Source organism: Polistes dominula, unplaced genomic scaffold (assembly GCF_049000335.1).
Source record: "Polistes dominula isolate Pdom_NZ unplaced genomic scaffold, Pdom_raw_medaka contig_20, whole genome shotgun sequence".
NCBI classification, from domain to species: Eukaryota; Metazoa; Arthropoda; class Insecta; order Hymenoptera; family Vespidae; genus Polistes; species Polistes dominula.
In genome coordinates this window covers 3,672,671-3,686,931 of record NW_028301147.1, presented here as the reverse complement: position 1 = coordinate 3,686,931, position 14,261 = coordinate 3,672,671, and the positions used below count along the sequence as shown (strand labels likewise).

At 30.0% G+C, this 14,261-nt stretch overlaps 1 protein-coding gene across 2 annotated transcripts in view; it reads left to right on the top strand.

Annotated features, from left to right (window-relative positions):
• Positions 1–14,261, top strand: part of LOC107074051 (uncharacterized) — a 135,625-nt gene that overhangs the window by 102,643 nt on the left and 18,721 nt on the right. For both annotated transcript variants that reach the window (XM_089177181.1, XM_089177182.1), the window contains one exon: positions 2,730–3,360. In XM_089177181.1, the coding sequence (XP_089033307.1) occupies positions 2,730–3,360 (631 nt within the window). The remainder of the gene's footprint in view (positions 1–2,729; positions 3,361–14,261) is intronic.

Sequence of the window (14,261 nt, the reverse complement as noted above, 5' to 3'; positions counted from 1 at the left end):
GTGTCACCTTAATTGAACTCGTCGGTGAAAGGATTAAGCATATTTTTTAAAAATATTTTATTATTATTACTATTATTATTATCTTTTTTATTTTTATTATTTTTTTATCTTTTTTCAATACGATTTAGATTTTAATTAAAGATAAGAGTATAATTGCCAGCTCTCTTATATAGTAAATACAATATAAACGTTCTTAGAGTAGAGTTTCTCACAGTCATCAAACGGATTACTATTTCAAGATTGAACCACAATGAACCGGGGGGTACTCAGGTGTGCCAGTCCGCGCCTGGCCCACGTAAACTTGCTCCTTTCCGTCGTTAAATTATAGTGTTTACGCGAATTAGATTTCGGTTTCGGTAATTTTCAGTTAATAACGAAACGAACTGGCCAACGAACAAACGTTAAGTGCGGCTTCGGGGCCCATTAATGCCATTATAATCTAAAGGGCTACCTATATCTTCAACTATCTCTCTCTCTCTCTCTCTCTCTCTCTCTCTTTCTATCTCCCCCTCTTTCCGTTCACTTTTCTTATTCCTGTTGCATATGCAGCAAGCAAGTGCATCTTCTCTTTTACGGCTTATATACGCGAATAATAAACGCGATGGGTGTGCGCGAAAGAAGACGAGTCTTCTATAAGAAGATAGAAAGAGAAATAAAAGGGGAGGAGAGAGGGAAAGGGGTGATAGTGGTAGTGGAGGAAAAGTAGGGTTTAGATCTCGTATACATTATCGTCCGCATTACGTCGGGGGCTACTACCTGGATTATAAGCTCATTTCCGATAAATCGACTCGATTAAAAAGTGCCTCTTAAGAGCGCGTAAACCACTTTGCTTCGACCCCCTTCACCAGTCCCCTCCCCTCTACTTGTACCTGTCTCCCTCCTATCCCTTTCGATCCGCCTTTCGTTCAATACGTGTTCTTACGGGACCTTCCCTTCGATATATCCGCAAACCCAACGTACTCGTTTTTAGAAATTCGTTTGAACGAGCGCCATTTTCCTTAAAGACTGGTGGTGTTACCGCTTACTTCAAGCTCCTGTGATATCAAGTTTTAGAAGAAAACGACTATTATACTTTTTTCTTCTCTTTTTTTTTTACTCTTATGGTTAGATACCAGAACCTCGAGTTTTCTCTTGGACGATCATCATGTCGGCAAACGATACTTTCAATTAAGTTTGTTTTTTTTTCTTTTTTCTTTTTTTATTTCATCTTCTTCCTCTTCCTCTTCTTCTTCTTCTTCTTCTTATTTTTCTTCTATTACTACGTGTTTCTATGCAACCATGATAGTAAACGACATCGAGTGGTGGTGTCATAATCGGAATGCGAGTTGATACACGGCATTTCCTAAGTGGGCGCCATCCTTGGTGTTAGTCAACTGGCGCCAGAAGTTTATAGTAGGTGTAATACTAGATCCCGACAAACTGTTTTGTTTGTGTGTGTGTGTATGTGTTCGTGAAATATTTCATATATTATAATATACGATATAAGATTTATACATTTAAAGTATCGAAGATGTGTGTACTCGATTATCATCGATGATACATTTTATAAACGTGTTATCTCCATTTATTACGCATAACCAAACGATTTGGTTTAAAGCACCACTTTTCATCTTGTTCGGGTAAACGTTGTGTTTGTGGTTTTACAAAAAAAAACATTTTTCATAAGATTCTTCTCCTCTATGGTTATAAGAAGGTACTTGGTATTTTTTTTTTGTGGATAAGATTTAAAACGAGTGTGAAACACACGAATCACGCGTGAAAATCATTCCGAGGGTTATGAGAGAATCGAGAATTCTATATATGTGTATGTGTGTGTATACTGGGAGTCGCATATTTGAGGTAGATACATAAGAGCTCAAGTATTATAGGAATCATTAATGCTGCAAGGTCGGTGAAAGGAATGATACCTTTACCCTCGCATGAATGAATTTACGTTGATGTATTCACGATTTTAACTTATGCAGAGATATTTATTTCGTTTATTTATTTACATCTAAACGATTATTTTTATTTTATGACGAATTTTAAAGAATTTTTTCTTTTTGTTTTTTTTTTTTTCAATAAAGATAAACAAAATCTTGATAAAAATAATATAAAAACTGGTGATTTTTAAATCGTAGAAGAAAAAAAAGGAGAGTATTTGGTAATAAATTTGATATCGTTCGAAATGATATTTAAAACTGGGAAATTCCAAATCCAGAAAAAAAAGAACTACTACTACTACTACAACTAATAATAATAATGATACTAATACAAATATTACTACTAAATGAATTCTTTGAGACCACTACTACCACCAAGCACGGAAATGAGACCGCAGTGATTCCTCTGGGGATTCCGATTTAGCGGTTTAAATATCACGCTAGAAGGAATAATAATTGTTAACCGAGAAAATAACACATCAGTTAGTGTTTTAATGGCTTCTCGAAACGACGTAAAATTTTCTTACAAACGTGTACAATCGTGTTAACAATTCTAGGTAATAATTATCATATAATAATATAAAATATATTTCATATAATATTTACTTGATCATTATATAATAAAAATCGCGAAAAGTATAACAACTTTTTAATAAACAAATGAATTAATAAAACAAGTCTTCTATTTTTTCCAAGTAAATGTAATAATTAAAATATTAATCAGAGGAAGAAAGAATATTGTTCGTAACAAACGACAGCGTGTGAAAATAAATGAAAATTACAAAATAATAAATTCTTGGTTTACAGATCAGTCGAGCGTACGAGGAGGAGGAGGTGGAGGTGGAGGAGGAGGCGGAGGCGGAGGCGGTGGTGGTGGAGGTGGAGGTGTTGGAGGAGGTGGAGGTAGCGAGCTGGCCGTCCCTCAGACGAGTCCTGCTAGTAGCACGAGTAGCTTGAACCAAGTGAATCAGGTGAGCCAGCAGGTGAACCAACAAACTAATAATCAGCAGCACCAGTCTCGTCAACAACAAGGAACACCTACACCAACTTTAACGCAAACACCAACAATACCAGCTGTTACAAGTGTTGTATCATCAACTGCATTATTGGTTGTATCAACCCGATCATCACCGGCACCAACACCAATAACTTCATCAACTGCAACTGCAACTGCAGCAGCAGCTACAGCAACAACAGCAGGAACAATAACAACGACGCCTCAATCCACTCAAATGGGGATTTCAACGGAAGAGGTTAGACCTGAGGAAGAGGGCACCCACCCGAGGGCAGCTCCAACGAGCCCTGAAAGCGAAGCTGAGGTCGACGACTTTGCACCTAAGAGGAAACAACGACGTTACAGGACGACCTTCACTAGCTTTCAGTTGGAAGAACTTGAAAAGGCATTCTCGAGGACTCATTATCCTGACGTTTTCACAAGGTAAGTTATTGTGTGCATTACAAAAGAAAAAAAAAATGAAAATCCATGTATATTGAAAGGACTACCTGTTTATAAACACAAGGATGAAAATTTCCTCTATTCTAAAGTATTTTTCATTCGAAGTATTAAATCTTAACGAACAACCAAACTCTGACCTAACTTTAAAAGGATCCAGAGACACGGTAAGTAGCAGGTATAATATTATCTACGTTTTTTAGCGATAGGTAAAGAGGAAAATATGTTTAGGACCAAAAATAAAATCTTATCGAATCTGTTGAATGTTTGCTTCCTTCTTAAATAACGGGATCTAGATATAGAATAGAAAATAGTTAGGTTTGAAAGAAGACGACCTGCTGAGAGACAACCTATTAGTCTCGACTAATCCCTAAACTTATCCGCGATAAAACGATACACCCTCACTGCATTTTCGAACTCCTCTTAAATACCTTAACTTAACTTAATTTAACTTTACTTAGGTTAGAGATTATTTGCCTAACGTAAACTGATCGTGAATCGTAGAATCAGAAGTCTTGCTCTGCCACTTTCATTACATTCCTACTGGAGGCTTTCATTTGAAACACGTGGAATTATCTATCGACGATTAATACCAGATGTCTAAGCAATTATAAAGAAAATTCCAATAACACAAATTCAATTGATACGAAAAAAAAAGAAAATATATATTCAAATAAATTTAATCATCGATCTTCAGACGCTTCTTCTTTTTAAAGGTTACCTATGAACTATGTCAATTTTGAGTCATCATTTATATTTACGAGAATTCCTCAATTTTGTTTTCCAACTAATCCGATAGGTGAGAATGTAAACGAAGAACGAAACCAAACGCTACGCATCTACATACATACACACACACACACACGTACAGATATTTCTATACGTACAAACAGAGAGATAAGCAGAATATTATCGATCGATGCCATTTTTACGATGAAGGCGTAGTCCTTGAACATGATCATAAAACAGACTTGATTCCTTCATGATTATTCAAGCTTATAGTGATATTCGTATTGCAAAAATAGCGATGAGTTAATTGCGTACGTTACCGTAATTATGGACATACCAATGCCGATCGTTTCGATATAAGAGTTAATAACTTTATCAAAACACATACACACACATAGATATACATGTGTCTAAATACATAGGCACATAAACTTCATGAGCTACAAAAATTCCCCGCATATTAGTTTCTTTTTATATAAATAGATTCGATCGACCAATTAACAAATAATAACTTTAACCAATTATTCTTCTAACGTAAGATATATAGTTATTGATCGTAAATCAATTCAATTGGATTATTAATTCAATCAATCGATTAATTTATAAAATTCCTAACTAATTATTAAATTAAGGTATCATAATTGTTCGTAAAAACAATTAAAACTATATTTGAATAACATCATTACGAATATGATTAGTTTGAAATACACAAAGCTTTGTTTTCTATAATATATTTATTATATTATAATAATTATTTCGTAGATAAATAATTAAATTATATTAATAAATTCAAATAATATCAATTCATAAATTAACCATAGAAAATTAATTAACAATACATTAGATTAAAAATTAAATCAATCGATATATAAATACTATAGACGTATAATTATTGAATATCAAATTACCATACTTGTCTATAAAAATTAAACAAAAAATAACAGAAATTATCAAACAAAGTTCTATATATCATAATTATTTTAAAACATAACTAAATATAAATATATGAAATTATATATAAATCCATAATTGAAAATAATTGAATTACCAAAATGATTCGTAGAAACAACTAAAATTCAAAGATAAAAAATTAAGGAAAGATGATCGTTCAATGTACAAATTAATGTTGTTCATTGGTGTACAAATTCAAATTTTTTTCTTACTCTTTCTTTCTAAAAGGGTTTATTCTTTATCCATGCAAATTTTCTTTTTTTCCATAGCCCCATAGGTCGATGGTTTTGCATTATTAAGTCTCCGAAGGAAGGAGACGACGACCGGTTGTTAGACGTGTAGAGTAACGCGCCGAGAATGGGGTGTAGTGCAATCTATCTGGATGTTTTTTTCTCTTTCTCTTTCTCTATATCTTTCTCTTTCTTTCTTTCTTTCTTTCTTTCTTTCTTTCTTTTTCTCTTTCTCTGTTAAACCTTCCTTCCTCTTCTTAAAGTCGTTCTTTTTTACACGTGGCTTCTTTCGTGCTATGGAACACCCGGTAGGTAACTAATAGCGGTGTAATCGCTCGTAATAGGTCCGGTCCTGGGGCCACGGTATGGGGTTCTCGTAATTAACGAAGGTGGAAGAGGTTGAAAGAGAAAGAGAAAGAAAGAGAGAGAAAGAGTATGCAAGAAAGCTTGAAACAGGTAGTAAGGCTTCAAGATTCTCTGGGACAACCCTAAACCAAACTATGAAAGTAACTTTGTTCCCTAAAACCTTTGCTCATTTATTCCACCCCTTCAATACGATTTAAAAAAAAAAAATTAGACCTGAGAAATGGTCAACCCTGACGCAACCCTGACATTTTCTTTTTTTTTACTTCGTTTTATAATATCCTTCTGTATGGTTTGACAATTTTTAAAATGAGTGTTTCTTGTAGTTTTTTTTTTTTTAATTTTATTTTCATTTCTGTTTTTATGGTTTTTAAATTGCGACTAGATCGTTAAAGTATTTTGGAATTATTAAACACACTGCTTGTGTGTTACTCGGTGAATGGGGTCACCTGATGATCGACGATTTTTATTTCGATTTATATTTAGTATTAAATTCATTGTATGTGTGTGTTTATTATATGTGTGTTGATCTATGCAAGAATTTTATTCGTTTAATTGATAGATTTTTATTTGATTGGATTATATTGACATTTTGTTGTTTTGATGTTTACGATTAAATCTTAGAATACATTTTTAAATCTTACAACACGGAAAATATTATATAATATATTTGACAAAATAAAATATTACCTATAGAAATACAAAAAATAAAAATAAAAATAGTTTCCAACTTTTTTTAAGAGTTTTTTTTTTTTCAAAAGAAATGAGACTAGGTAAACATATTTGAATTTTTGATTTTATTTCAATTGAAATAAGTAGGATATAGTTTTGGAATAAAATTGAAAAATGATTGATCGATCGATCAAACACATCTGATATAATTAGTCCAACTTGATATAATGAGCGATAGTATTGAAATTCTTTACATGCATCGTATAAAAATAAATCTCATAATTGCGTTAGTGACGTAAGTACCTACCGAACGAAGGTCGGATTATAAAGCGCTCCTGTGAAACAACGTTATAAATAACATTTTAATTACGTTCGCCTCTTAAAAGTCGTAGAACCAACGTTGTTCGACGTGAGAGACGTTGGCATAGTTCGTACGTGCACTGAACTACCATTTTGTTTTTATTGTTTTTTATTTTTTTATTTTTTTTTATATTTTATTCGACGATCCTCACGAAGATATTACTTTATGGTTTTTTATCATTTGCAAATGAATATCCTTAGGCCTTGTATGTTTCATTCAACTTATCAACAATTTTCAATTTAGAATTATTCGTTCTATTCTTGATTTCTAATTTTATATTTTAAAACAACTTTTTTATTAAAATTTATTAATATATATTTAATTTTTAGTTTCTATTTCTAAATAAATATCACATTATAAAATATTTGATGTATTAAAAACACTTTCTATTATAGTAATATTTTTATAAATTAGTTATTATCGTATATTTTTATACTATATTATTTATTATATTAATTATTATTATACATTAATTTTTTTAAATTAAATTAAAAGAATTATACAGATTAGATAAAAATTATTATATTAATTATAATATATATAATTATTATATTAAAATGAAATTAGAAGAATTATACAATTTATACAGATTTATATTAAAATTAAATGAAGCTCTAGTATTTTTATACTTTTCTTTAATATTAAACATTCGTAAAAATTAGTATTTAATAAATATCGAAATAAAAATAAATATAAATGTTTTAATTATCGATATAGTTATATCAAAAGCATATTTCAAATTTGATTTCTAAATAATTAACCCACCATTATAGAATATATTATCGATTGAAATACTTGAAAATATTTGCAACATTTAAACAACCATATTACTATTTTAAATATTAATAAAAATGCCAGTAATACTTCTTAACCAAGTCAATAATTAACGATCGATCTATCATTGATTAAGATTCCATATATCCTATCTAAGTTAGTTGATTCTCTTACGAATCTTTCACTATTTCGTAGTAATAAATTGATTCGCTTTCTTCGTTTCCCAGTGCCTTCCAGTGGTATTAATTTCACACTAATTGGATTTTATGGTCGCTTAGGTTTATTGACCATTCGTGAGAGAGAAAGAAAAAGAATAAGAATAAGAAGAAGGATGAAAGAAAGAAAGAAAGAAAGAGAAGAGAATAGAAAACTCGTCGGGAACACATTGCATATTCATTAGAAGCCTTTACCGAAGGGCACGCGCACGATTGGTTCTATCAAAATACATTTAATGGACACACACACCACCGGTACACACAATATTTTATAAGAAGTCATCCGATAGCTAAGCGAATAATACCCACGACCCATTTGTTACAACTAAGAATAAAACGTTTTACAATCGTTACCTACAAATTACTACGTGTCCGATCATAAATGTCCTGAGAACGATGATTTATCTACATTTCCTCTTGATCACGTATCAAACACATATATACACACACATAAAACATACATACTACATATAAATATAATATATAAGACTCATGACAAGAAATTAATATATAAAATGATATATAAGTAATTAGGTGTAAAAAGAATTCAGAAAAAAAAACAGTAAGAAAATAATATATATCTCTCTCTCTCTCTCTCTCTGTAGAAAGTTGAAATGTGGCATAATAAAATAAAAATCATATTACTTTTGCTACAATAATAACCAATTTACACTCAATTCTATATAATAAAATCATGGATATAACTTAAACATTTTGCCATTTCCTTTTTGAATACTCGTTAAATTCTACCAATTAAGATATCCGTCATTTACACGTTACCCATATTATTATATAATAATATTTATTACATTAATGTGTATTTCATATATATATTGACAGTTATACAGACATGCGTTGCATAAGTAGGTCAAATCCAATTTCTAGAATATATTCATCGTATATCTATACATTCGATCTCTAACTAATTTGCAAATTTGCATTTTTAAAAGTATTTTAATGACTTTTAACTTTGTCGACACTTTCAATTTTACATTTATACACACAAACACATATGACATTTATAGATATATATATTAAATACGTACTTTTTATTATAGAAATAAAAATAATGAGGTAACGATGAAAGATGTTTCGGTATTTTTATTTTTTACTACTCTTTTTTTTTAGTTTTGTTCTTTTTTTAAGGTAGGTATAATACTTATGAAGAGGTTCGAAACTTTTTCAAACGTGTTAAACAAGTTGAAAGAGTAAGAGAGAGAAAGGAAGAATATACACCAACGTAAAGGCTTTTCGAACGTAGCCACTTACTTTTACGGGCTCTTAAGATCTAATTTAGATTAGAGTCGTGTGGCTCGAGCTACCGTGCCGCGTTAGATCAACCGAATGAAACAGACTCCTCTTTTCTCTTAAGGGACGACTAACTCTCTCTTTCTCTCCTTGTCTTTCTTATACTTCTTCTTATTCTTGTCTTGTTACTGTTGTTGTTGTGTTGTTGCTTTTGTGTGTGTATTTGTATGCATGTGTGTTAGTTTTTCGACCATTTCTTTTTTCTTCTTTTCTTTTTTTTTTGAAATTTAGTCGAACACGTTATAACGATTATAGTAGACGCGTTTCTTTCTTTTTTTTTTCTTAATTACGAATCGTTCATTTCATCCGCACCTTATTTAGTCGATTGAATCCATGTTTGGACAAATTATAAATCCATTCTGAGAATGTTTATTCTAACCTAATCTTTCCAAATGATCAACGCGTTTAAATCAATCTTAAAAGTTTTGACTAAGTTATTCCTGTGTTTTTTCTTAGTCCTGTATTGTTGTTACTTTTGTGTGTTAGGTCTCTTTTTGATCATTTTTCTTTTTTTTTTTTTTTTGGTAATTTATTTGAACACGTTATAACGATTATAACGAAATTTATTTTTTTTTTCATTACGAAACGTACACTTATTCATCACTTAATTTTTAATTGAATTTAGTGATTTTTATCTCAACGTGTTCTTGAATCAATTAATTTATAATCAACTACAGGAAAATTTTTCTAACCAATCGACGACGATCTAACTATTATTTATTGTCTTAATATTCTGCGTATTTATCTTTCCGTTTATTCGTTTTTATTTATATCTCAATTATAGCAATCAATAATTGTCTTATGTGTATATTGTTTACGTTTATATCCATATATGCATGAATATTACAACATTATATTGATTATATTATAATTTTCCTCTTATTTTTTTTTCCTCTTATTTTTTTTTATTCATATTTTTTTATTCATATTTTTTTATTATTAAATCTAGATACTCAGAGATAATAATTGACTATGTTATACGAATGATCGTACAAAATACGAGATAATTATGTACATTAATTGAAATATGCTGTGTTCATGATTTAAGTTCCACTTGGATATTATTCTTTTTCCTTTTTTTTTTATTGTTGATCAATGAATTTGCATAAATTATATTATTATTATTATTATTATTATTATTATTATTTTTATACTTTCCTCAGAGTTTCTCAATTTGTAAGTTGAATGAAACTTTTCAATTTCGAAATTTTTACTGTTTAACTCCCTAGCAAAAAAAAAGGGATTTATTTGTTAATAATTGTTAATAATTTTTCGTAAAATCTTTTTCAAAATTCGTGTGAATATTGAAATAACAAAATCTTGAAAATAATTTAAAGTAATTTCAATCTTATTAGGTTTGAAAATATTTTATGATACGAATATTTGTAATGACAAGGTTCTATTACAAAAAAAAAATATTGCACATATTTCTATAGTATACTAATTATTTATAAATAATATTAATATTGAAATTAGCTATTATAAATAAAACATATTGGATCACAAAAAAAAAAAGAAAAATTCGAAAAATGCCTAAACTATAATAATTTTACAAGTTAAAATAAACAGAAAAGTTATGTGTTTCCACCAACATTGACAATAAAAAATTTTGTTTAACTTCCTTAATAAACTTGTCAAAAAATTTAATGCAAAATACTCAATAACAATACTATTCAAATGATATTTATCTCACCCAGTATATTGGAATAATTCAACAACGATAGGAGACTTCAATGGCCGCAATCAACCAACTTCAGAGATTTCAATTAAATTTCTTTTGCAAAAGAAAACATAGATACAAATATTAATAATACAAACACATTCGAGAAACGAATAAGATAATCGAAATGTTATTAAAAATAAGGAAAAAAAAGATTTGCAAGATGAAAACAAGAAACCGGAAATATTCAACTTGTAAAAAAATTATTCCAAATACATGCGTATACGCATCAAAACTCTAATTAATTATCTCACAAGTATTAATATTACAATAACAAATATTTATATTTATTAGAATTATAATAAAAAAAAATTAAAAAAATAAATTCGTCAAATACTAAATAACAAAGGTTCATAAAATTGACGAATCACTCGAGAAATGAATTAGGTGATTGTAGTGTTGGCGTGAGCAAAAGGGAGGAGGACTTTTCTCTGTGAAGATGAAAAAAGAGACCGGAGGTGTTCCACCTGTTCAAAGGGCCGCAACGCGTTTCTCGGTAAATCATTCCAAAGTATACCTCTATATCCGTGGGGTGGGTTGGTGGCGAGTTTAATAAGGATGATTGTTTCCAGTGATCCGTGGAACGAAACCAGTTCCACAAGACTCCCCCCTTCCCTTTCCATTCTTTTCTGTCTCTCTCTCTTTCTTTTCTTTCCTCTACCTTGTTTTCTTTTTTTTTTTTTCTTTTATATTCTTTGTCCACTGTCACGACCGAGCAAACTTCTCCTGTCATTAATCGGCCGACGAGTCATGCTCCCGATTAGAAAACACCGACAGAACTGCCCCGTTATTCCTTTCTCAACAAATAAGATTAGAGACCTTCGTGGAAAGTTAATCGGTTTCGTTCTCATATGTATAAACTTGTATATGTTTGCACGTCTGTATATATATATACATGTATGTATGTTAAGAGTATACATTTGTATTTATAAATAATAAACAACGTTAAAAAAGAAAAAAACAGGTACGATTGAATATACGTTATAATTTTCTCTTTTATTTTATTTTATTTGCTTTAGATTATAAATATTCAAAATTTGTTACTTTAGGCGATACGTCAATTTTAACTTATATTCTTGTAAAATATTCATTGGAATTATTTAATGGAACATTCTTTCGTTAATGCGTATTGGCTAATAAATTTAACATAAATATATATGTGTATGTGTAATTTAAGTACTTACATAGTTTCTGTAAGTGCATATATCGATAGCTAGATAAATATATACAATTACATTAACACAGGCTATTTTTTCCTTTTCATTGTAATTGAACTAAGAATTTTTCCTTATATCTTTCTCTCTCTCTCTCTCTCTCTCTCTCTTTCTCTCTCTATTTCTTTCTTTTCTGTATTGGTAAACGAATGTGTAGATACGAGCATATGTATTTATTCGTAAAATTGCATATTTCTTATAAATGCATATTGATAGGAGAATAGATAAATGTTGTATAATTAAAAATTACAGATACATATGTGCTTCTTTGATTCTTAATTGAATGACACGAATATTTTCTGGTATGAGTAGACAAATATTTACACATACGAACATATAGATACATATACGCATATACTTGCATATTTTCAAAATACATGTCGATGACAAGAGTTGATAAATGTAATAGAACTATAAATTATAAATAAATGATTTGTTTACGAGTTCTTTTAAACCACGTATCTTATTGTGATAGATTCTAATATTTACCTGCATATACTTGCATATATAAAAAAAAAAATACATATTGATGAATAAATTCGATCAGTAATATACAAATTCAAATTACGAATATACATGATCTTATCTTTATTTTTAAAACACAAATTCTACCTGATATTAATAAAGACACACACACATATATATATATATATATATATATATATATATATATATATGTGTGTGTGTGTGTGTATGTATATAACAAGGATGAATATTTCAAAAACGTCATATTGATAAAAAAGGAAAAAGATAAATATTTAACAATTACAAATACAAGTACTTATTCTGTTTTCTTAATTCTTTCTTGCATCTCTCTCTCTTTCTTTTTGTGATATTTGTTTTACTCTTTCTCGCATATAAACTTTCTCCCACTTCGAAGGATACCAGTCGAAGGTTAAGTAAGAAGAAGAAGAAGAAGTAGAAAAAGAAGAATAATAAGAATAAGAAGAAGAAGAAGAAAGAGAGGAAAGAAAAGGGAGAATACAGGTGGTACAGGTTTGTCGAGGTCCATCCCTCATCCGATTGGCGGTAGTGTGGCCAATCAGTAATTGGCTCTCCACGGCGTACGCGTATTAAGCGCGCATTACGCACGCATTACGCGCGTTGCTACTAGGCTTCCCTTTCGTTTCGCTCCTCGAGAAACTCTTACCACAAACGCGCACTCTCCTCTTGCTTGTCTCTCTTTCAAGAAAAAGATGATGCCCTTTAAGTACTTACACTTACGCTTACTTATATAGTTATTTATTACTTACTTAGTTATTTGAAAATTACGGAATGTGCGGAACGTTGACCCAAAATTCGTCGTCTACGTCATTTTTCTCAACGTTATTCGTTTTATTTTATATATATATATATATATATATATTTTTTTTTTTTTTAATTTTATTTCTTATCGTGTTTTATGAAAGAAATCAAAAAGGGAAACGTCGAGGAACATTAAAGGTTTTGCTTTCATTCAAAAGATAGCAGCTAACTGTGGAATTGAAGTCTCCAATGTTGGTTGGTTGATTGCAGGCATTGAAGTCTCTTTTCCCGAAGTGACGGATTATTCGATTATATATATGTGTGTGTGTTGGAGATAGTAATAAAGTGTGTCAAATAAAACTATCGTGTATAATACTAAGTCTAATGAGTTATGACAAATGAAGATATGATTTTGCTAGTTAACTTTTAAATGATACTAAAAATATTTATGTTGGTAATTATAACAGTGCATTAATTATTAGTAATGAAAAAAAAAAATACTTGAGTGAAATTGAAATTAATTAAAAATAATTATTAATACACATTTATTAACCTTAAATAAATAAAAAATGTCCAAATCAAAAAACAAATATTTTATCTCAACGATTAATGATGATATCGATCGATAAAATTACTCAATACTGATTGAAAATAGTTTATAAGAAACTAAAAAGATTTACGAAGAATATAATAAGGAAAAAAATGTAAATAACTGAATATAAATATTCTATTTCTTGGATTATTTTTTTTTTTATTGTTTCACAAATAGTGTTTCCATGAATTAGTTGAAAGAAAGAAAACTTTGATAGTAGTTCTAACCGATGATGATTATGATGACGACGACGACGAGTATGACGATGATAATGATGATGATGATGATGATAATAGTTGGCTAGGCGTTAGACAATAATAATTAGGATTGCGCCACAAGGGACAATCACGGTCGAAGTGATCGCTACTCTCGAGAACTGCCAGTGACTGGCTAGTCCGACCCCTGAGGTTAATTAGATAATGTAATTGTCCGGTAATTACTCGAATTACCAGCGTGCCAAGCCTCTCACAAGTTACTCGCGCCATTCTCGCGAGTTACTTGCTTACATACAT